This window comes from Empidonax traillii, unplaced genomic scaffold (assembly GCF_003031625.1).
Source record: "Empidonax traillii isolate 1590-97213 ecotype Southwest subspecies unplaced genomic scaffold, ASM303162v1 scaffold168:size1726349, whole genome shotgun sequence".
Lineage (NCBI taxonomy): Eukaryota > Metazoa > Chordata > Aves > Passeriformes > Tyrannidae > Empidonax > Empidonax traillii.
This window is the reverse complement of record NW_020955361.1, coordinates 262,335-286,129: the sequence shown is the minus strand read 5'-3', so window position 1 is coordinate 286,129 and position 23,795 is coordinate 262,335. Positions and strand designations below refer to the sequence as shown.

Genomic DNA, 23,795 nt, shown 5'->3' with positions numbered 1-23,795 from the left:
ATCTATTCTTTCCCCAAGTCCCACGATGCTATTTATTCTTATTTCTAATTTCCTATATTCTCAGCCACATTCTTCCCTTCTGCTTGCTCTTTCTTAAGCCCCAATTACATTTCACCTTTGGAACCAAGAGATTTATTTATATTAACCTTAAAAAATGCCTAGAAAAGTACATTAAGGGTAAGAAACAAACCTAGAAACATAATGAAATGTGCTGCTGAGATGGAAAGGGACCACCAGAACAGTCAGCTCCAATAAAGTCTATTAAGAGAGGTCTCTTATTAATCTCAAAATGATATTTAATTCATTCCTCTGGTTCCTCTTTAAAGGATTTGTATTCCTAACACAGCACTTGCCTTTTTTTTTTTTATTTTCAGTATTTCCTCCTGTTTTCTCATTAGTCAATCCCATATCCCAAAATATTCAGATCTCCCTTTATAATTGCTTTTCTGTACCTCCTCCATACTAATCAGGTAGTTCAGTCACTATCTCTTCAAGTCAGACCTTCTTTACCCTGTTTAATCGGTCATTTTGATACAGACAATTGTCCATAAAGTACTGGGGGCCAGTAAAAATTATTACTTGGACCAAAAGCTAAATCCTTCATTAATTAACCACCTTGCTCCATGGAGCTGAGCCAGACTCCCCAGATACAACACCATTTAGGTTTGACATGGACTCTGAAAAAATTAAAACCTACTTTGCTCTACCACAGGCTCCCAGTGCAAGTCCATAAATGCTAACTTAACTCCAGCAGCTCGGAGCGATGAGGAGAGGCCTCAAACCTGAGCGATTTCAGCTCTTGGTGCTTTGAAGTTTGAGAGGTGGTGGGAGGTCAGGATGGGGGCACTGGAGTTCTGGGGAAAGGCACGGCAGTTTTAAAGCAAACAACTTTGTTCCTTTGCCCTGTGTATTGTTTTAATCTGTTAACGGAGGGTTTTCTTGGCTGCAGTGCTTTATCTTTACTCAAGTGCATTTCTTTGTCTTTCAAGGTAAAAGTCTTAAAAATAAAGGCCAACGTTTCCAGATGCCAATGACATCCTCTCTGACAGCCTTTTCTCTCTAAAAATGAGCTGTTTTCATCTAGTTTTTTTTCCACTGGACCCAAAGACTGCATTCTGGGTCTTCTGTTGCTTTTGGAAAACAGCATTTTTGTTTCCTCCAGCTACATTTTAAAAGGCTCCCTTTAACCTTTCCCTGAACATACTGACAGCCAGAGTCAGCTCCACAAATAACTTCAGTGCATTTTCATTTAGATGTAACCCTCCCAGATTCCTTGCTTCCAATTGCCACTCTAAACCTAAACCTCTGCCTCTGTAATTGGGGCGGATAAAAGATAAATAAAAACACTCAGCGACACAGGTTGAACTTACAGCTTTGCTACAGCATCTCTGGGCTGCATTTCCACATGGCTGATCAGATCAAACTCACTTTGTTGGCTCCCATCTCTTCTTCCCTTTGTGCAGCTCCCCAAAAGCAGAGCCTTCAAGTCCAGCCAGCACCACAGCGAATATGCTGGAACCTTCCCAAGTGAGAGCCAGGTCTGCTGTAAAGGAGTCATTAGTGAAGAGCTAATTAATAAGAGCAAAGGGATTGGCCCAGCTCTGCCAATTGGAGCTGCAGTGGAGCTGTTGCTGCCTTAATTAGCAGGTTTCATTGCCCTGGCAAAAAAGGCAAAAAGAAAAGTTTGGGTTTTTCAAAGGAGCATGTCAAAACTGTTTGGGATTTTTTTTTTCCCTTTTATTCCTTTCAGATTTGTGTGGGATTCATGCCTAGAAGAAGTGCCAGGAGCCAGGCCCTGGGCTCAGCATGTGCTGTGTGTTGGGCCAGTGACCAGAGCGTGACACTCACAGGGCTCAGCTGGGCAACCCCAGCCTGGAGCCACATCCACTGTCTGGGGACTCTCTGCCTCCCACAGCACCACTAGACTAGGATGCTGAACCCAAGCAAGACCAAGAGGGACCCCAAAGAGGAACCTCCCCTGCCTCCCCCAACTTACAGCCTGTGAGAAGATGCTGGAGGATCCAAAAATCTCACCACAGCCCTGAGCATGACTGGTGGGGAAGTCCAGAGCTGCCACACAGTATTTCCTTCTGATCAAATGCCATTTCTATAATGGGTTCTTACTTCAAGTTGTTGCTGCCCAGAGGTGCCATAGCTGGCCCTGGTGAACTCCAGACAAGAGAGGGAACAGTGTCATGGATTTGAAACTTGTCCCATGCCATTCCCACAGTCACTGCAGCAGAAGTGATGAGGACCCCCGGGAGATACACAAAAACTCTACAGCATATCCCACAGGTGATCCCTCAGCCTCCATGGCCAGTCCCTCTTCACTAATGGATATAGGAATGAGTGGTATGAGGGCTTGTGTAGGCGGGGTAGAAAAATTTCCCTCCAGGTTGGTCTTCTGGGGATTTTCCCACCTCTGGGAACACTGCAGTACTTCTTTGGAGAGCTGGGATGGCACACCAGTCATTTCAACACCTGGGGAATAACTAACTCCTGTTCATATGCCTTAGAATGTGGCATAAAAATACAATTGCCAGTGGTAAATTAAAAAGTTTATTAACATAGTCTCTAAGGGTCATTCAAACATGCTGAATCACAGGCAGTATTGGTACCTCTCAAGTAATCTGCATTTTTGATTTAAACTCACAGCGTTCTTGTAGCTAATTTTTCTGTTGATTACATGAAAGCAGTAAGAACCATAGTTTCTGATTTTTTTTTCTTTCCTTTTGGCAATTTGAAGATAGGCAGCTTTCCATGTAATTTCTTCTCTCTTCTGTTCTTCACAGTATAAGTTGTATTCAAGGAAGAGCATTAGTAAAATGGAGAAAAATTAATTCAATTGTGCAAAATGGTGTTAGTAAGAAGGCAGATGCCAGAAGCATCCATGAATAATGCATAAAGCCCTTTCTCAAATCAGCTTCTTTATGCAATGAATGTTAAGGGTGATATGGCACAATTTGCACAGAGATTTTCATGGTTGAAGCTCTGGCCTGTGGTTTACAACCATTGATATTTTAGAGGCTCACGAGCATCTCTTAGTGCAGCATGAAACAGGCTCTTTCTATTTTCCATGGCATCTACAGATAATGTAGGAGGTCTTCACAGGGAAAAAATGTTGTTTTCTCCTTCAGCGCCACTGAAAACTTTCTCCTGCTCCTCTGGAGGTCCAACACTGCAGTGAGAAGCACAGATCACTATGGATGGGCAAAAGGACTCTGTTATTTCAGAGCATCCTTTCTTATTTGTAACATCAGCAAATTCCCAATGAAACAGAAACCTGAAGCTCCTTAGTCCACTAAATGAAATGGAGCAACACCCCCTTTTGACATTAGAGAAGCATTTACCCTGCTTGCAATGGATAGGAAAGGGCTGTTCAGATCTCATAATGACTGTAGGGTAACCACCATGGGATTCAGAAAAGAGCATCTCCTTGGCCCCCTATGCCCTAGGTGGAGTATGCAGTGAGGGACCATCTACCATTGAAAAAGGGATGATATTTTACTGACAACACTGTGGTTTGTCCACAGAAAATCCTTTTTTTTTTTTCCCAAGATCAGCCAGAAGACATGAACTGATCAGTTACACCTGCACAGGTATTCAGTTCGTTGGTACTAGATCAAAAATAAAGCAGATGAGGTATTTCCTTAAGCTGAGGTCACTACACAAGTACCAGTTGCTCAAGTTCTCTAGAGGTGTAGAGAAGCAGTATCCAGGAACCACTGTTTGATTTTCTGCAGTGAAATTATCTGAAGCTTCCTGTAGTCAGCACCCCAAGCCAATACTACACCCATTACAATCACTGGCCAATACCCTCCTGTCTCTAAGAAAAATTACCCTGGAACTTTTAATAGGAAATTACAAAATGGATTACCTTTTTATTATTTGTTTCTTTACGTGTTTACCTAGAAGCAAAATAATATTAATGTCACAATGACAAAACAAAATCTATAATTCTACTGTATCTGTTAAATGAGTTGAAAAACAATGATAGCAAGCTGCAAAATTTCTGTGGGCTAAGCAGGAAAGAAAGGTTCTCATTCTGATTCCAGTTACACCAGTGTCTTTCAGGAGCAATTCCAGGAAACTATGGGACCACTAAACTATAAAGAAAGAGCCAACAAGATGAGCCAGACCTGCCACAAGGGAGTGAAAAGGTTCTTTGCACAGGCCTTCTCCTGCTGCATCCCCACCAAACCATGCTCTCTGGTCTCCTCGTGGTGACACAGTGCTGGGGTAAGGACAGCAACGCCCACGAAGTGAACAGAGCACTGTCACAGGAGCCATGGCAAAGTTCCCAGCAGATTAACCAGAGACACAGAGGGACATGTGCATCTGGCCAGCATTAGAATCCTTTGTCAATTATGTGCTGAAGGATACTTACGTTTCCAAAACAGTGAGAACATCAGCACGAAGAGAACGGTCCCCGCTATGACACAGGCAATGAGAATGACAGAGCTGGGAAACTGGAAGGGAGAAGAGAAAAACTGAAAAGGCTTTAGGAGCCTCTTTACTTCAGAGCTATTCACACAGGAGGGAGTTGCACTACTGGCTGAGAGCACTGAACTATCTGCACTGGGCTTTTCTGAGCTTGGTTGTACAAAGTGCAGAAGACATATCAAGTTGATCATGATAAACAACCTGTTCAGTATCTAATAAATCTTCTTCTGAAATACTGAAACTGGATTCATCCCACTTAACATGCACTACTTAATAAATTGTCAAAAGTAGAACTAGGAGCTTATTCACCCTCATCCTCCTCTTATTTAGACACAGGGAAGTGTAACACCCTCCTAAATTGCCTTTTGCCCGGTCACATCCCAAGGATCATACCTCCACCTCTCTTACAGGGGTGTGAGGGGGATGAGTTTTTTCTGAAGTGTCCAAGACAGATGGGATGCTCTCAGGCTTTGGCTCTATCCACTGGAAAAATGAACAGATGGTTCCTGAGCTTCTAAACAAAAGTTCAAGCTACTGTTTGCAAAAGCTGTCCCTTTTAGTATGAATACATAGAAAATCATTATCATGTCCTGCTGTCCTTCTGATTTCTACTCAAACACTCCTGAAACTTACAGGAAGTTTTACCTTATCTCCAGTATCATCATGTTGCTCAGCCTTGCCATCTGAATTTGCTGAAATCACTGAAAATGAAAGAGATTGAAATTGTTACTGGTACAGTCACCTGAAGGAGTGAGGGCTACTGTGGCTGTCACTGCTTCAGTCAAGGAGTAATTAACTCTCAGGGAATGAGGAGGGCAAAATCTGACTCTGAGTAGGAGAAATAAAGCACCTTGCACCGAAAGAGAACAACCAGTTTCCCCCACAAGTGGTAGCTGAGGAAGCTATTGGGAGATGTCAGCCTTCATCAAGAAAGAGGGCAGCACATGAAGCAAGACGGTAGAAGATGGTAGAAACTTGTCTGCTGAGAAGGAGTTCTCACTTCTGTAACGTGACGAGATGTCATGGACAGCAGAGGTAATAAAAAAATATACATTTAAGTGGAGGAACTGCCTCAGTTTAATTGTGGTCAGATGTAGATGATTACAGGTTTTGAAAGCTGCATTACCACAGGAAACATTTTTATATTCAGATAACTTACCACAGATGTAAGAAAGCTCTAAGAAGATAATGTGCTTTTTTTTTTTTTCTATCTAGGGTTATTAAGAATAATTTACTTCTAGTTTTCTAAGCTTTGGAAAGAGGGATGAACTACAGGAAAAATCAAGAACTCTCACAGCAAATTTTTCTGCTGTTACCTTATGATCCTGGTCTACTACTTTTGCTAGTGAATTTAAGCACACAAAAGTTAACCTAGGCTTAAGCTTTGGATCATCATAACCTCACGCTGCAAGGTGCTGAAGTATTTAAGTATTTGGAGCACTTGAAGCACCAGGAAGCACCCAGTGTTAAGCAGCATCTTAAAAACAGAGGAGTCACTCAGCTTAGTGAAACAAAACCTCGGCTTGCACCCTGCGACAGGAGAGCTCCTATGCCTTAAGTCACGCCCTATTGAATAGAAAGACTACAATGAGTAGTGTTCTAAAGATTCGACAAGAGAACAACCATGGAGTCTTCATCTGAGCAAAATGTACCAGGGACCAGATGACTCACTGCCAAGGCATCTCTCTGTAACAGGCTTGCGGTGACAAAGACCGCAGCCAAAGGAAACTCCGTATGTGCGAGGCACTCGCAGCGTCACACAGAGGTGGGGGGATCAGGTGGTCACAAGTCATAGAGCCATAGAATGGTTTGGGTTGGGAAGGACCTTCAAAATCATCTATTTCCAACTCCCTGCCATGGGCAGGGACACCTTCCACCAGACCACCAAAGGGTTCACAGAGACGACAAATCAGATATCTGAAAATTCAGCTTGGATGTTGAAAAGTTCAGTTTTTAACCTCTCTCATACCTGAGATACTCAACAGTAGTGAGTAACTCAAAATCTACTTTCTTTGGAGGTGTAAAAACATGTTTTTCTTAGCTGTTGTTACATCCTGATTTCAAACAATTTCTGTGTGGACCCCAGGTACCCGTGACGACCAAATGCAATGACTAACTAGCAGTGTGTGTTTGGTACACTCTTAGAAATAATCAACGCTTTTATTTATGCCAACTTCTTAATTTCTCTGAACCAGCAACTTCTGACCTTGCAATGTATCCTACTCACCTGCATTTGGCACATCTTCCATCATGACAGAGGTGTCAGCACTTGTACTTCCCTCTTCAGTCAGAAGTATATTTGGGAATTCAGTAGACACTGAAACAAAGTAAAGAGTAATGTTTATAAAGATTACTGATTAGGAGGGTCTGCATATGGCATTCAAAATTGTGCAGTCATCTATCCATGGAAAAGAAGTCACTAATGCAGATAAAGTAGCAACCTAGGAATGGTTAGGATGAGAACAGGTCGCTCTGATCCGTAATACTAGAACCAGCCTCGCTTCTATTATGTCACATGAGATAAGAATGTAAACACTCCATTTTTAACATGTTTTGAATTCTCACTGATTTTATTGTTCAAACAGAACATACGCTAAATTATCCTTTTCACCAGATCATTTTAATTGTCTTTTCCAAATCAAGAAAAAAATTAGTGCATAATTAGGTGAAATTCTCTTACTCCACCTCAGGAGTTGGACTTGGCAATTATTTCTGTTGCACTTCATGAGGTTTCTGTGACATTATTTCTCTAGGTTGTTAAAACTCCTCTACATGAAGTCTGACCCTCTGCTACTTTGGTTGTTCATGCCAGTTTAGCATTATCTACAACACCTGACCCATGTTTCCTTAAACCCACTGAGACATACCTACAGTCATCTCAGAGAAAACTTCACAGGTACAAATATATTTGGAGAGTGTCTATAATCACAGTCACACGCACACAGATCATCTCTGCTACAGAGAAAAGGGAAAAGGTTGGTGCTGATTACCCTCCGTACTTCCAGGAACAGGACCAGGCTCTGTGACACAAAACATGTCATCTTCATGGGAGATAGCTGAAGAATGTGGGAGAGCACTGCTTGTCACCATAGTTACTGGAAAAGTATCATTTTCTTCCACAGGAATTGTTGGAGGAGCAATTGTTGGAGGAGCAATGGTCTCCAGTGTAGTTACGTCTGGAGAGTCAGTGTTTGTGGTTGTCAGGAGGACAGCGGTCTCTGCTGTTGACTGAAGAACAGAGGTTGCCTGGGGAGCAAAAGTTGTCTTTCTAAAACCTTTAGGGGAAACAGGAGCCTTTCTCGTGGTGGTTGTCATCACTGGAGGGGCTGCATGGAAAAAACACAGCCAAGAGAAAAGCCAGATCAGAGTAGTCGCAAACAAGGGAAGCCAACCCAGAAATTAATGAAAATTACCTCGCTACTCAGACACTGAGAACAGAGGTGGAAGAGTCATTATTCAGAAAGCTTCATTAGCAGAAGACATGACCCACCAGCAAATTTCATAGATTTACAGATTTGCGCTTTTTTTTTTTTTTTCTTTTTTAGGTCTCAAACACATCTTGATCCTATTGTAGAAGTGGAAGACCCAGAATTCTGCATGGTAGAACCCAAAACCTTGCAAACTTTGTGATTTTGCTTTTCAATGCCCTCATAAAAACAAAATAAATAGCTCAATTTTTCAGCTACAAGCTTCCTGCTTATCTTTGGAACCAGCCCTTTTTTTTTAACAGATTCTGTTGTCTCAAACTCAGGGACAGACATGCAATTGCAGCACTTTTCACCCACTTTCCTGTTGTATTGCTTACAACAGACAAACAAACCTGCTCTGTGTGCACCAACTGCACACTGTAAAAGTCCCCAAAAAATTTGCTTTCTGCAGCAGGGAGAGTGGATATTATCTCTTTTTTCCTGTGTAAGACCTTGCTTTATCCTGCAGTTCAGAAAAACAATAGGAAGGGGAAGAAGTCCTTCAGGACTCTGAGATACAATTTCCAAATATGTGGGTGTGACAATCCACCCTTAAGGGGAAGGAAGCACCCTTAAGGGTGGGTAGTCACAGTGGATATCCTTATGGCATGAATGAAACTAGTCTTTTCAGTGTTGGGGTGAACCCCAAATGAAACACTGAATTTTGTTCCAAGAATGGTTCAAATTATAAGTCCCTCTTATAATTCCATCATCTTTAAAAAATTCAAATATAGTTACACAATGAGAAATGAAATATTTAATTTGAAAGGCAAAAAAAAGGGTAAAGTCGTTTTTTATTTTCCCATCTAAACTGCACATTAAATGTGACTCAAATTGGCAACTAGTTGCAGATCTCCCTTGAAAACTACGTAATTTAGGAAAAACACTTTTGGCAAAACAAACAAACAAACAAAACAAACAAAAAATTACCCAAAAAACACCAAAGTACACATAAGCTCTGATTTTTGCTATCCAGGGAGAGGTTTCTCCCTGCTGTCTGTATCACCAGGGTCCCCAGACTCACCTCTGGCCACAACCAGCTGTATGTTCTTCTTGATGTCGTTGAACAAGCCCGGAATCTCCACACGGCAGCAGTATAAACCTGCATCTCCTGCCTCCACCATCCCAATGGTGAGAGACACATCTCCAGTGGAAATAGAGCCCTGGAGGTCGTATCTCCAAGATTTTCTGAATCTCACCCTGCTCCCATGGGTTTCCAAAATGGTCTTCTTGCACTTTGAATTTGGGCAGGAGCCTCTGCCCCAGCACACATCGGAGACGCCCGTACGCGGAGTCACCCGGTAGTCGCAAGGCAGCCTGACAGACTGCCCTGTCACTCCTCTAACAACAGTCTGGGATGCTGTGTGTGCTGCCAAGGGAGAACAAGGAAAGGTGAGTGCTGTCAGTCTCCAACGAGTGACTTTACCTGCACAACACAACGGGGCAGGTGAAGAAACACTCCTGCCTGCGGGCAGGCCACGCTTCTGACGCCCCAGGGCTTCTCCTGGAGCCTGTGGCAGCTCCTGGCCTCGGGCACTACAGGCAACAGCCAGAAGCTCACAGGCTTTGCTTGCTGCTGGAGGGCCCCATGCTCTGGCCCCAGTCAGCTGCTGGAGGGAGGCTCGTGGAACACATCACTCACAGAGTGAAGCTGAGGTCTGTCGCTGGCAGCCCAAGCGTAGGCAGACCTATGCAAGTGGATTTTGGGAACTCTGCTCCCATCCCATCTCCTCTGTTTGAAAGTTGTTCAGAAACATGTTGTGAAAGACATCTGGTTCTCTCAGTCCACACCATCATCTCCTTCAAAAAAGAAACGCTGTCACAGTTGCCTTTCATTGACAGTCTCCAAAGCAGGGTCCAAAATATCCATTCATGTGTGAAATTAGGGCCTAATTAACTGGCAGAGCAGTGGGATCTGTCTATGTGAACCTGCTCTCAGAAAGTGCACTGAGCAAGCCCTGCCAACCCTCCCACTTACCTTGCTAAGCACTGTGTACACAGAAGCTTTAGCTGCCAGTGTTACACTGATGTTTAAAAGAGCATACACATGCTTGTCATGTCCTTTTACACTTAATGGCCAGCTTTAGTTGGTGTTTACAGCCAATTCCCAACGTGGCACCTGGTTTGAATCTTTACTATAGATTGTTCCCTCTTAACTGTCTGTGCAGTTCCCAGACTGCCCTAAAAGAGATTTCTTCTTCATGAAAGGCACTCTACAAAGCAGGTTCCCATACAGGAATTAATGTTTTCTGGTTTATATTCATCTAGTCTGTATTAGTTGTCCTACCTTTCTGCCTTTTGTCCATTTTTCATCCTTTACATATGGTAGAGCAGGAATTGAGGGACCTGGGGAGCAACCAGACCTGTCCTCTGCTTCAGCAAGAGGATCATCCTGCAGATTGGATGTCTCATGGCCAGCCTGCTCACCCCAAAGAGGGCTTACAGTTGCTGGTGCTGTTATCTCCAGCTTTGGCCCTGGTTTGCCAAACATTTCTATTTTGCCAGCTGTTTGAATGCCTTTCCTTTTTGGCACGACTCCCAGATAGCAAACAGATGCTTCCAACTGTGTCCATGTCTCTTTTGTTTTGTCTTTAATGGACTATTCCCTAGGTGAGGTTTTAGGCTGTGGCAGGCTGCCTCATGACTTGTTATTGGGATGACATTTCAGATTCATTATTGCTTATCCCATTGGCAAGATAAGCCAACTTGTTTGGGTTTCCACAGCTCCAAATGCTAAAAGAATAGAGGCAGACAAAACAACAGGCAATATGGTATGAAGGGCAGAAGTTTTTGCAGTGAAATGAAGGTAGGATGTGCCAGAAACTGAATTCCTGAATACAGGATAAGGCTTTGCGAGATGGTGTCCTTAGAAAAGGTAGGTTCATTTGCCTCGTGACAGAAAAACAGAAAACAGCTTCTTTCTGTGGTCACAGGACAAAACATCCACTTGACATTGAAAGTATTTCTATGGGAGCAAGGGGTTAGTCACTGAGTGGGTTTACACCTATTTTCAAGTCAGCCCAACAATGATAAGTGCAAAACCAGCTAAAACTGTTGCTAGAATAAAGGTTGCTGCTTCTTGTGGAGAAATGGGTTCATCTTCTGCTCCTATTTCAGCCCAGTTCTGCACAGCACAAAAGGAGCTTCATTAGCCAGCCCTTTAATAAATGAAAATTTGCCTACTCTTCCCTTTGAAAGAAGCAGAGCCCTGAATGTAGTAATTAAATAACTAAGTAAACAAATTAAAAGAAGAATAGGGAAGACACGAGGCACTAGAGTGTCTCCAGTGCAGTTTCCCACTAGTGTTGTGCTAGAACGTTACAGGTTTTGCAGTTTCGAATCCTCTTTTAATTTCCGCGAAGGCAAAGTTGCCAACATCTGCCTGCACTGCAGGTTGGTGTGAAAAGCTCCAGTACTGCAGCAGCCTGGATTCAACAGGATGAGCCTCTGCAAGGATTGAAAAACTTACTTCTCAGGTAAAACCTCTTCCACAGAGACATTTTCCCGAGGAAATAGTAAATAGGACTGAATGAGCGTGTCTTTGAAATAAGGAGAGGGTTATATTGTGACACACTGGTCTTACTGTGAGAGGAATCCTGTCCTTCTCCAAGGCAGTTACCCTCCAGATTTGACCCAAAGCACCTTGAGCATCAGCTCTGCCTGGGTGGTCCTGCTGAAATCTGTGAGTTTTGCTGCTCTAAGTCCTTCATCAGTGAGAGAGAAACGGGCTCCAGATGTTTAATATATCATCCAAAAGAAAAAAGGGTGTTCATAATTGTTCAGATCACACAGGTACACACTTCTCTGTATATAGTCTCTCTTGAACCCACCCTCAGTGACAGTTGGCATTAAGCAGTAACCCCAATAGGTGCTATTGTAGTGATCTTCTCTCCCACAAACTGGTCATTGGATAGACAAAAACATATATCCTCCAGCTGAAACAGCTGGCTGAAAAAGAATTTTTTTCCCTTTGATCTATTTCTGGAATAATTTTCCTACTTTGCAAAAGATGTTTGGCATCTTGGCCCTATCTTTTTTTTTTTTTTTGCCTTACTGAAGGTTCTATTCTGATGCAATTGCAGAGGATATGACTGATAAACAGAAAAGAAGCATTTCACTGGCCACACATTCTCAGCACTGAGCCAAGATAAAAAGGAGGTAACAAAAACCCTTCTCATCCTTCAGGAACTCTGCAAGGGAAGAGAACAATAGAACTAACCAAGCCTATGATTCTATGATTCTATACACAGAAGAATCTACATACATTTTTAAAAAGTGAAAAAAAATCAAACCTCAGTCAGTATTAATTCAGTAAATTAAGAAAACTTTTGAAGTTCCATATACAATTATGATCTTTCTCAACGGTTTTTTGTTTGGTTTTTTTTCCCCACAAAATAACTATTGTTGGTTTTCATTTTACAAAGTTTTTCATTTTTTAGCAAGCACACAAAAAACAGATGAAGACTCACCTATAAAGATCTGTATCAGAATCCAGTGAAACAGCACAAAATGGGTCATTTTAGTTGATGGAGACTCCAGGGCAGCAAGTGGAAGAAAAGAAAAGTAGATCTTATCCTTTCCAGAGACACTGAGTGAGCCCCACTGGAGTCTCATTTCTCCATTTCCAGATTTTACTTACTGCGACTGTTTCTTTCCTGCACTTCCGGATGGGAACTGGTCAAAAGAAGGGATGTTCTGCTGAATTCAGCACTGGTGCAGCCTCAGTGTGAGCACTGTATGTAGTTTGGGGCCCCACAGTGTGGGAAGCACATTCAAGTACTTGAGTGCACCCAGAAGAGACCAACAGAGCAGGTGGCAGGGCTGGAAGGCATGTCCTGTGAGGAGCAGCTGAGGACTCTGGATTTGTCTGGTTTGGAGAAAAGGAGGCTGAGGGGCAAACCTCACAGCTCTCTGCAGCTTCCTGAGGAAGGGACACGGACAGGGAAGTGTTGATCTCTTCTCCCTGGTACTCAGGCAAGGACATGTGGGAATGACTCCAAGCTTACCAGGGGAGGTTTGGACTGGACGTTGGGAAGCATTTCTTTACCAAGAGGGTGGTCAAGCACTGGAACAGGCCATCCTATTCTCCTTTCCTCTTCCAAGACACTCAGCATGGTACTACCACCAGAAACTTCAATATTCCATTTGTTTTGCCATTCCATAGGTCCCTTAAGGCTCATTACTCTTCCACAGTGCTGAGTAGCAAGAGCACATTCTGTGGTCTTACACTCCTAAACATTTGGCATAGTTTCCACCTCTGACTTTGTCTTCAGTTACATTTATTTAATCTCTCCTTTCCCCTGATTCTGACTTCTGCTTGAAGACCCCTTTCTTCCCCCATGTTCTTATTTTCTATTTGCAAAGGCAGCCTTGGAGGAAGTCTCACAAATGTTTCCTTGCCAAAACCACATCCTTCCCAAAGATTTGCAACATCATCTTCAACATTACACCTTTAGTAACAAGATTTTGGGCTTATCATGAGCAGTTAAGCCCATGAAAATATCACTCTTCTGCTTGCTAGCATTGAAAACAGCAAATAAAATTTTAGCAGTTAAGGCAATGAGTAAAATATTTTATTTGCCAGTTTGTGCAGCTGGACAATCTCTTAATGTGTGAAAAGGTTCCAAGTGCCACCTGGGGCTCGTTTTGAAGTGCTTCTTCCAAGATCCACTGGCACCAGTGGAAGTAATGAAAAAGCACAGGGAGCTTCTGCCTGCATGGGTTTGTGTGTATCATACTGCAAAGTTCTTGCTCTGCACAGTCTTTGCAAAGTCTGTTTAGCAAGTAACTGCACAGCAGAAAGGAGACTTTATTCAAGATTTTAATTACCAGCTATTCTAGAACTTTATTTTACATGGAAAAGTTGCTGATACAATAATTAGTCTGAATTAGTCTGGAATAGTTATATTTAAGAACCCCTTATGGACAAGCATTTTTCACAATTAGCAGTCTTAAAGATGGCCCACAAACCCTATAAGAGCAGGCATGGTTGCAATCATATGATTTTGGAAACCGTACAAGTGTCTGACTCTGACCTCAGTAGAGACCAATCTCATAAAATTGCAGAAAGCAGAAATTGCTGAAGATGTTTTCTGAGATCTAGTTCAGAGACCAGATCAGACTTCCTCCATCTCCAGTCATGGGCTAGAGCCCACAGCAGCAACATGCTCTGTCAGGCAGAAGAAAAGCAATGTCTTCAGCAGAGGCAGTGAGTTTAGGTTAGTGATTAATAGTCAAAGGCAAAAATACAGTCTAACACCAGCAGGTGCTTTCTAGTTGCAGTACCTTACACAAAGCTACACGTGACATGCAGACAGAAGATGGCAGAGCTGTTTTTGTCCATGATTTTCCTGCCCCTGGGATCAGTAACATGTGCTTTCACATGGGGTACTTCAGTCAGCCGTGAAACCACCTCCACATTTTCAAACTTTCAGTCCTGCTGCAACAGATAGCCCCAAAAGAACACACAGCACCAGTGAAATACACAACACACCAGGATCACCTGTCCCAGTTTGCTTTCCATTTCTTCCCTTCCTCAACAAGATCAGGAGCCTTTCCCTCCTTTGTGACTATTTGCAAGCACACTCACCTCAGCCAGGACTCTTGGGGAACCACTCCTCTCCCCAGCCAGCCCCAGCCCTCCCCTCTCTACCAGCTGCGAGAGAGAGAGAGAGAGAGGGGGTAACTGCTCCACTGCCCCCAGCTCCCCTTAAATACAACCAGACCATGGCCTCAAAGTGTCTCAGCTGTTGACATAAATACCTACTGATTTCATTATTGTGCCTTTGTGCCTCATTGCACAGTTAAAAATGATTTTGAAGTTGAAAATTAACTCAGTGGTAGAAAGTTTGTGGTACATCTGTGAACCTTCCCTGTGACAGCAATGCCTGCACTAGATAATTCCACACTGCTGCTTGGGATGGGCTTCAGGGAAAAAATGTATTGACCAATATTTGGTAAGAGTTGGTCTCTCTCCTGCCTCTGCTGCTTTTCTGCTCTTTCAGTCCCCAGCCCCTGTTTAAAATGTGTTGTCAAAAACAATTGATGAAAGTTATTCTTCCACTCAAAGATGATTTTGGTGTTGTGTCTCCTCCTTAACAATTCTTAAGGGGTTGATTCATACTCATGGGGCTGGCTCCATTTTTTTATTTAAAGTAAACCAAAGTTTAGTTTTGCAGACAGTAAAAGCTGAGACACATCATTAACTGAGGAGGAAAAGACTTTGACCACAAATTCTCTGTATTTATGGGCTAAAATCCATCAGATACATTCAGCATTTTTAAGAATTAGTTGTTTGGTATCTAGAGGGGTGTGAAGGCAGGCCAACTTCAAACTGATATTTTGTGCAATCCATAAGCTAAGAGGATTTAATTAACTTTACAAAGTGGGTATGATTTGTTCAGTTGTTTTAGATGCCTGGAAGTGAGACTTTCCACCCCAAGGGCTTCTCAGGGTATAGGTGGGCCCGAGGAGAAAACCACAGAAAAAAAAGTGATGGGTTTTGTAGAGAAAAACACACTTAGTCATAGTTCTCTTAACACAAGCTGTGAATATTGTGCACATTGAAGTACTGATGCTGTAGGCTCTGAGGTCATCCCATGAGGGGTGAGCATCCAGAGCTCCTCCAGATTTAACTGCTGGTGGACAGGAATTAGTATATTGCATTGCTGAGCTGTTACCAGGTCTGGGTATACCTGACTTCAATGAAAATCCAAATAAATGTATATTAAATTAATAATACTACTCAGTTTTCCCGTGTGACAGGCTTGTCACAGCAGCTGTGAGATTGCTTATGCCCTCTGATGGCACGGACTCTGTGGTAGGTGGAGGACAGAACCCACAGAGAATTCAATTCTGCCCTTCTGGCACTTCTTCTTTTTTCCAAAAAGGAAGCGAGAATTTGAAGCAGATAATAAATATAATTGTAACTTTCTTTAGGAAATGGAAATTTCCATTCAAGACAGCAGGGTTTCGGTTTCTGTTTCTGGAACAGGCTGATAAAGATTTTAATTACAAGTGTAGCTTTTATTTGTTTTATTAGAATGTTGTGAGTAATGCTTCAGTAGTGCAGACATATTCAGCTGCTGAGCAGAGGGAGCAGCTAACATTTTTCAAACTATTTAATGTCCCAGTGATGACAAAGGCAAGCAGTCCTTAGTGTATGATATAAACATTTTCCTCTGCATGGATCTCATCTTCCAGGGCACTGTGATTCCCCACACCTTGTGGCCTCTGAAACACAATGAAGCTGCACAAAAGAGTAAAAATAATGGGTTTAAACAAAAAACAGACAATAAACCAAAGAAGAGCAGATCAACCAGCTCACTGGAAAGAGTGAAACATGCATAAACTCCCATTTAATCATGACTGATAATGAATCATCTTTCCACTTAAGAGACAACCCACACTGGAGTTTTGCATGCTCCCTAATGCAATGAACTGATAGTTATTACTCATTTTTGCTTACTAAGAAATGAAAAGTAGTAGAACTTATTAATTTCTTTTTGCAATGCTTTCTATTAACTTGAGATTAAAAAAGAAAGCCAAAGTTTGTGGAGGAATGGTCAGCATACTGACATTCTCTTTCTGCAATGTCTTATCAGCAAAAGCAGGAACAGAATACTTACTTTCCAAAGTCACCTGTCTTCTTCGTATTGTAAAAGTATTCTAAGGACCATCCAGAATAAAAATAAAGGGAAAAAAAAAAGAAAGAAAATTAATATTTTTTTTAAACCATGAGAAGCAAGTAAAGCAGTGGGTTCAAAAATAAATAATTATCTTCAGGAAGGAACTGGGACAATAGGGAGCTGCAGAATGGGTAGGAGGAAACGAGCAGGGCACAACCACACCCTGGGTTGTCTGGCTGCTAAAGAGTCACAAAAGGAGGAGGCCACATTCACACCTTGCTGTTCTGGGCCCCAGAGGCCATAGGGGGAGAAATGTGTGAGCAGCCACAGCACAGGGATCAAGTGAGGAATCCAGAGACCTCAGCTCACTGCCTGAAGTGGGAGACGTGTGACATCTGCCACAGCTGTGACTGGACAAACCTGAGCAATCCTTGAACAACTACCTAGGAAAAGTACTTACGTTTAGTGAGAAACAGAGCCAAAATCAGGATGATCAGAAGTACTGCACATGACCCAATCCCAATGTACAGACCGTTTTCGGAATACTGCTGACTGGGAAGGGATACAGAGGTGTTCTGTCAAACACAAGGCAGATGAGCATTAGTGGAACTGGCAGCAAGAAGCCCATACAGCACTGAAAGGCCAATTATATGTTTTGCAACTCTGCAGGAAAAGTACATTTGAGACCAAAAACCTAATCTGAGATACAGGACAAGTTTCAAGCAGAATCACTGCAACATATGTGTGAACCATGCTGCTAAACAAATTTTTTTTGAGATTGTCAAAGGACCTGAGGTTATGACAAATCTCATTTATTCAGGTTTAATACTATTTGGTGAACTTTTCTATGATCAATATATTTCCTGATGTCACACCCTCCCACCTTCTTGTCAGCTTATTCAGCAATTATTCAAGGCTTTATACCAATAAGTAAATGCACCTTCTTTTTGTATTGTTTTTATTTAGGCTAAACTTCTTTCTGATGCCAGCTCTTAGTATCTAATCTGCCACTGGCATCTTAGGCCTGGAAAGACACTGGAAGCACAGTATGGTCCCTGACTTGCATCCTGCACGTACAGCAGTATGAACTCCCACAGCACAGACTGACTGTACATCACAGCAGGCCTCCCCAAAGGCTGGCTTGGCTGGCTGGTCTTCCTGATAAAATTTAGGTGCTGTTACTGCCTGTCACCCTGTAATATGTGCTGGAGGACTCAGCAGGACAGAGAGAGGTGTGGCAGGACAGACTGTTTGAATCCCAGTGTAAAAGGAAGTGCAGGGCATCCCTGTGCTCCCAGGTGGTCCAAGTTCCACTCTCCCCACATCCTGTCATACCTGCACGTTTGCAGTAACATGTGAGCAGTCTGAGGTGTCTGAGCAGGGGACAGAGGCCTGAAAGGCAATGCAGATGTTGCTAAAGCTCTTCCTCCATCAGTAGGAAGTACTTTTTGCATGCTAAGCAGGTTCCCCCCCCCTCCCTTTAATAAGAGCTCTTTCATAATCAACAATATTCTGTTGCAATCAAACAAAAGTAGTGGAAGTGCCCTGTAGGGATGAGCCAATAACCTCTCATTTCTATCCACTCTGCCCAGGTATGCTGCAGCAAAGGAGATGCTTACATTCCGAGGAGCTTCCGAGGCAGATGCTGGCCACGTTTCTGTGAAGGTAAAGGAGGATTCGCTGGTGCTCCCAGGAGCTGAGCAAAGACAAGACAAACAGGGTGTCCCAGGGCCTTGAAACAGCAACTAATGCAGAGTCGAAAAGCAAGTGATATTCTAAAGTCCCAGGCGGCTGTAAACAGACTGACCAAAATGTGATATATTTGCATAAGCACCTGCAGCATATTTTGAAGTAATTTCCCAGAGCAAAGCTGTTTGCAATATTTAAAATTAAGAGCCACAAAATTCTGTCTTCTCTGTCATCAGTCTCAGTTTCTCCACGAGTTCTCAGATTATGTAAATACCTCCTAAAAACAGAATCTCCTGTTCGCTTTATGATAACATTAGCTGGTTGCTTTAATGTTTTAAATTGTTATCCTTATTCCCAAAAGCTTTATTTTGAAGAGGACAGGATCACTGGCTTCACTGTTCTCTGGCACTGGAGAATGTGGAGTATTTCTACATCAGAGGCACACAGCCAGCTGCCTTTTCCAGTCTCCCTCTGTGTGAACATGCTCATAGTAACTTGGGTTCTGAAAACTTAAAACGTTGTTCCACCATCAGCCAACAAAGATGCCACAGGGTTAAGAAAACCCATGAGTTCTAAGATTGGAAGCCACATTATTTGCAGCTAGAATAGGAACAGTCTGAGAAAGTTTTCACTTCTTTTTCCAAAAAGGAAATGCAACTGTTGAAACACACTAATTTAGAGTTGCTTAGCTGGAAACATCCAAGACAAGGAGAAATACAAATGGCATCCCTGATTTTTTCTTTCAGAATCCAGAAAATATTGTTACACCATGAGCTTTCTCTTACATACTAGAAATTAAAGGTGCCTTTTTCAGACTGAAAATGATGCAGCTGAGTGGGCACATGATAGAAATTTATCCACTTGCGAGGGGAATGGAGAAAGTGAGTAAGGAACAGTTGTGCACTCTCACTACAATGAGAGACCCCATGCTCACAGGCTATGGAGGACGTGGGCAATCTCTGAGACACCTCATACACCAGAGTAGAAGAATACTTGGGCATGTATCACAAAATTACTGCCCTGTTCCTACAATCCTCCTTAATCATCTCCTGTTGACTGCTACTGGAGGTAGGATCCTGGATTAGATGTGCTCTTGAGCTAGTCCAATAAAACAGATCTATATTACAGAGCAACAAATTAGCTGATTAAAAAGTGGGTACACCCCACTCCTCAAAAGTTGCGTTTTACTCCTCAGGGGATGCATTTCTAGAAGAGGAGGTGAGATTTTATACCACAAACAAAACAACAAACCAAAACAACAGCCACAATAAAAGCAAAGCTTGCAGCACCACTAAAACCTCTAAAGCATCACACCTGGAAGAAAGCTTCCTCCCACATATACAAGTTCCTTCTGTTGGACTCTTTATATAATGTCAGGCAGAATTTAAATCCAAGTTCTGATCTTTCATTCTATGGTAATGTTTAGTAAATTTTAGCCAAGACATTTTTATCATCCAGCATCATTTTGTTTCCTTCCTAAGATCCCCATTTGCAACATGGCTTATATATGCTATTGAGATTAATACTTGGATAAAAGTTACCTGATGTCTGTTCAGGGGGGTAAGTGTGAGGACTTGCAGTAGAGATCTTAGCTGATGTTAAAAAATAAAATAAAACCAACATGTTATAATTAGCCTTAGTGTGCATTTATGTAGCGAAAAAGAGACAGTGCTTCTACAATAAGGATTTGCCAGCACCAGCCACACATCTGTCAGCCACTTTTTCCATATATTATTATGCTTTTCACAAGCAAGAGAAAAACTAAAAATCAGAGGAAGAGTTGACGAAAAACTTTTCTATACCAATTTTGTGTCCCTGGGCTTTACTCTAGAATCAAGCAGGGAAAATCAAACATGGCTTTCTATGAAAATAGTGCAGCAATAATGCTTTGGATGAACTAAGTACTGTATGCTGCCCTTTCTCTTAAATTCTTCAGGGTTTCTAAGGAAGCTCAGTAGTGCAGTGCACCACAAGACAAACCACCGTATCCTTTTTTTAATTGCAGTGACTGCCCTGGGATAAGAACTTTGCCAAAGACAGCTCAAACAGCAGTAACAGCAGACCTGCAAGGTCCTAAAGATCAGCCTTACTGGATGATCGTTGAAACTATTTCCACCACAAGCTTTGAAACCCAGACCCAAGAGCAGATTTACCACAATGGTACTCAGACAAGAGCACACCTCTGCACTCACCTTTCTTTATCAAAACCTCGAGATTACTTTTTTGGTCGTTGAACCACCCCCGGTGCTCCACACGGCAGCAGTAAGTCCCACTGTCTGCCTCCTCGGCGTTCATGATGGTGAGGGACACGTCGCCCTCCCACAGGTTCCCTTGCAATAGGTACCTGCTGCCGTGCTGTTCTGTCACCCTCCACCCATCTGTCCAGATAATGGGCCGAGAACACTGTGACTTAGGGCACCTATCCCGACCCCAGCACATGGATGTGATGTCGCTTGTCCTCCGGACGCTGTAGGAGCAGGGCACGGTGACGTTCTGACCAACCTCTCCTATCACTGATTCCGATACTGTGGGGCCTGTGGGCAAAACGACAGAGCTGCTGAGCACAGGGCATGGAAGTGGGAGCTTCTTGTGCACCTTGCCTGTCCTGACACCTCCCATCTCGAACACCACCAGGCATTGCTGCTTCCACCGCTAGATGTGTCCTGGCAGGAATGATGCAGTGAGGGATAACGACCAGGCCAATTATATGTTCAGAACGTGTCTCTCACCACAGAAAGAAGAAATACGCTTTCTTCAGCCTCTGCAGGTAAGCAGTGAGGTGAAGAAAGAGAGAACAGTGTTTGGATCTGCTAAACTCTGTGACTTCTCTTGAGCCAGGCTGAGTCTGTCAGCTCTTTTCCTTCATTTAGATTTAATCCAACCACACAGAGGGGAGCAGTAAGACACTGATTTTAATCAAAACCACTGTGGGAAACTCTTCCTCCCTTTCAGTGAAGAGCCACTAAAAGGAAGGTTTCATCAGAATGATTATTGCTGAATGAACTTCTGTTTTTCTTTCCTAAAGTCAGGTTTTGCCCATTCTGATCAGAAGGGATTTTTCAGAGCTTTTCTGAGAAATTTTATACTCTTTTTTTTCACTACTTTATTTTCTCGTCTCACTCTTATGCAGGTTCTAAATTGTTTGGTTCATCACAGTGAGATAGTTCTTTTGTGTATTTAGATCACTCCAGTCAATATTCCCTTTAGAAGGGTTTTATTAAAAGCTAGTTAAGTACTAGTCAAAATGATCTGTGCTCTGAGGATTCAGTCACAGTCATCCTGTAACCACTTTCTTCTAACGGGGTATGTAGTGAGGCTCCCAAAGTGCACACACTGTTTGTAGTTCAAAAAAAACCATTTTCTATATACTGACTACTGCACATCCTTATCAAATTCAGTAACATGGGATCACATGTGTAAATATTTCCATCTATCCATATTAACAATAGAGTTCTGTGCAGCAAGAACAGGCAACAAATTGTCTCTATGAAAAGCCCAGTCTGGTCTATAATTTTTATTTAATATAAAAAGGAAGTTTGAAATGAATCTCATCATGAAAGACTGTATAAAGAACTACAAGAAATAGTATCTGTAATATCTCTTTTCTTTCTACTGAATTTGTCTTACCACCAAGTTTTTAATGTCTGTCTTTATTAGTGTCATTTTACAAACTGTTGTTTTCTGTGCTGTTGCCTTTAACAATCTAGGACTGGTTCCTCAGATAAAAAAAAAAAAAAATTACCTATTTGTCCCAATACAATTTCATAATTTCATATTAGCTAAAAAACACCAGAAGCCACAGTTGGCCTTTTCCCTGTCTTCCTCAGCACTCATCTTCACAAAGTCTGCCAAAGTGAAATATCCTTGTTTTACAACTTCTCTAAAATGATTGAAAGTTCTCTGCTGGGATAATTATTTTTAAAAAAGCCCACTAATCAGACTAGCAGGAGCCAAGACTAGCTCAAGAAGGAGCATCTTTAAAACCACCATACCCTCAAATAGGGTTTTGTCTTAAAAAGGGGATAAGGCCACTAGAACACTAGAGTCACTGCGATAAAATTCTATTCTAACACAAAGCTGCAGTTTCTGTGATATCTGGCCACTCTTCCTGTTATAAGATAAAATTTCTCACTTAGCAACCCTCAGAATCACTGATGCATGATACCACCTCCATCTAGTTGTTCAGGCCCACTTAGTTACCTGTAAACAGGACCAGGAGAATCCAGTTCATGCAGACATAAGACAACATCGTGGCTGAAGATGAGGAACACTCCCGCTCACCCTCCTCATTCAAGAAAACTTATCTTCTACGTACACTTCTTTATTTCTTGCACACCATGTCCAGTCACAGCTGTGGGTGCCCTTCAATCCAATCTGATCCTTTTGCCAGTGGTTGGGCTGTTTGTCTCCTACAGCACAGGCAGAGCTGCAGGCAAGGTGCAAGTGTACAGGGCTGAGCTGCCACTGACGGGGTGCGACTGAGAGACGACACTTCGTGGTACCACAGAAATCTAGTTCTCTTTTTTCCGGATCCGCTTGATTACCGTAAGTGAAACTTACTGAGCTCACACAGCTATCAGAACCACTGCCCCAGACTGCTTCCCACACCTGCTTTTGCCATGATAGACAGCATTTGGATACAAGGCTACATAGGATATGCAGCACAGTGGTAAGCAGAAATGACCTGGAAAAATAAAAGATTCCTAGGAAGAACTACTCAAGCTTTTAATCATAACTTTCTTGTTCTAATACTTAGAAGCAACTCAGAGCATCTTTTGGCAAATTTTCCTTGGCAGCAATAATTTGGTAGTATTAGAAAACTGTCCTACTGTTACACAGCTGAGCCAGAGTTTCAGTCTCTTTTCACCTGACTCTTAAAATTCCATATGCAGCTGAGCTTTTGCAATACAGACAAAACATCCAGGATACAGAATCATTTTAAAAAGTAATGTGGAAACTGTCTCATCCCAGACTTAAGGCTCACTCTGACAAAATGCTGAAATTCAGCTTTTGAGAAAGGCTGTTCCTCGGCCACTCTCCCTGTGTCCCTGGATCAACAAACTCTTCTCAAGGATATCTTATATTTTTATATTGTTTGGACTAGAACTGCAGCTGTGATGAAGGCTATTTGATCTAAGGCAAAGAAGTGTTCTTTGCTGAAGCAACTAATCTACCTCACAGTGTTTATACAGATGAAAATGAGAACTAAGAAGTGAGAATCAGAATCAACAGAGCTGTCTCACATTAGCTACCTCAGAGGAGAGCAGATATACCAAAGTGACAGCTTCTTTAAGTGAAAATTAGGAAAACCAAGGGATTAATGCAGATGAGACACAAGCACTAGCAACATACTTTGAGGAGAGAAGTGAGAGTAAGAGGGACGAAGAGTGACTTTTGCATGCAGCGTGACTTTGCGTGCAGCAGCTGGAAGCAGGACTAAGAAAAGTGCTTCCTCTTTGCTCCTGGGGTTTCTGTGGAAACAGGAAACTGCAGACAGCTGCCAGAGGAACAATTCTGATAATGGCCAGCAGGATCCTGGCAAGCTGGCTCTGGCAGGAGGCGGGTGACT

At 42.5% G+C, this 23,795-nt stretch overlaps 2 protein-coding genes across 9 annotated transcripts; both read right to left on the bottom strand.

Annotated features, from left to right (window-relative positions):
- Nucleotides 1-2,541: 2,541 nt before the first annotated feature.
- On the bottom strand, nucleotides 2,542-20,410 carry LOC114058343 (T-cell immunoglobulin and mucin domain-containing protein 4-like). Of its 5 annotated transcripts, XM_027885600.1 has the most exons (10): nucleotides 20,397-20,410; nucleotides 12,380-12,512; nucleotides 8,935-9,279; nucleotides 7,434-7,769; nucleotides 6,671-6,760; nucleotides 5,089-5,144; nucleotides 4,852-4,926; nucleotides 4,388-4,469; nucleotides 3,878-3,908; nucleotides 2,542-3,178 (listed from the first exon to the last, which is right to left on the bottom strand). In XM_027885600.1, exons 2-10 carry the CDS (start codon nucleotides 12,426-12,428, stop codon nucleotides 3,106-3,108), a joined length of 1,137 nt encoding a protein of 378 aa, XP_027741401.1. In that variant the 5' UTR covers nucleotides 12,429-12,512; nucleotides 20,397-20,410; the 3' UTR covers nucleotides 2,542-3,105. The 5 variants fall into 5 exon arrangements, with proteins under 5 accessions (XP_027741401.1, XP_027741398.1, XP_027741397.1 ...); XM_027885597.1 differs by lacking the exon at nucleotides 20,397-20,410 and having other exon boundaries at nucleotides 2,542-3,200; nucleotides 12,380-12,596; XM_027885596.1 differs by lacking the exon at nucleotides 20,397-20,410 and having other exon boundaries at nucleotides 12,380-12,596.
- Nucleotides 15,915-23,493, bottom strand: LOC114058344 (hepatitis A virus cellular receptor 1 homolog). 4 transcript variants are annotated; one of them, XM_027885602.1, is made up of 8 exons: nucleotides 22,427-23,485; nucleotides 20,419-20,760; nucleotides 19,768-19,818; nucleotides 18,157-18,233; nucleotides 17,873-17,929; nucleotides 16,998-17,112; nucleotides 16,538-16,577; nucleotides 15,915-16,158 (listed from the first exon to the last, which is right to left on the bottom strand). In XM_027885602.1, exons 1-8 carry the CDS (start codon nucleotides 22,473-22,475, stop codon nucleotides 16,065-16,067), a joined length of 825 nt encoding a protein of 274 aa, XP_027741403.1. In that variant the 5' UTR covers nucleotides 22,476-23,485; the 3' UTR covers nucleotides 15,915-16,064. The 4 variants fall into 4 exon arrangements, with proteins under 4 accessions (XP_027741403.1, XP_027741405.1, XP_027741404.1 ...); XM_027885604.1 differs by lacking the exon at nucleotides 17,873-17,929 and having other exon boundaries at nucleotides 22,427-23,489; XM_027885603.1 differs by lacking the exon at nucleotides 19,768-19,818 and having other exon boundaries at nucleotides 22,427-23,486.
- Between the last annotated feature and the right edge of the window lie 302 nt (nucleotides 23,494-23,795).

Bases quoted from the DNA above. Each gene is read 5' to 3' on its own strand.
- LOC114058343 (XM_027885596.1), bottom strand. From the start codon at position 12,524: ATGAGACTCCAGTGGGGCTCACTCAGTGTCTCTGGAAAGGATAAGATC. The intron at 7,770-8,934 runs GTGAGTCTGGGG...TTTTCCATGCAG, and splicing joins ACAGCTGGTTGTGGCCAGAG to CCCCTCCAGTGATGACAACC. The intron at 3,909-4,387 runs GTAAGTATCCTT...TTTTGCTTCTAG, and splicing joins GTTCTCACTGTTTTGGAAAC to GTAAACACGTAAAGAAACAA.
- LOC114058344 (XM_027885602.1), bottom strand. From the start codon at position 22,475: ATGTTGTCTTATGTCTGCATGAACTGGATTCTCCTGGTCCTGTTTACA. The intron at 20,761-22,426 runs GTAACTAAGTGG...TTTTGCCCACAG, and splicing joins TCTCCTGGTCCTGTTTACAG to GCCCCACAGTATCGGAATCA. The intron at 17,930-18,156 runs GTAAGCATCTCC...ATTGCCTTTCAG, and splicing joins CCTCGGAAGCTCCTCGGAAT to GCCTCTGTCCCCTGCTCAGA.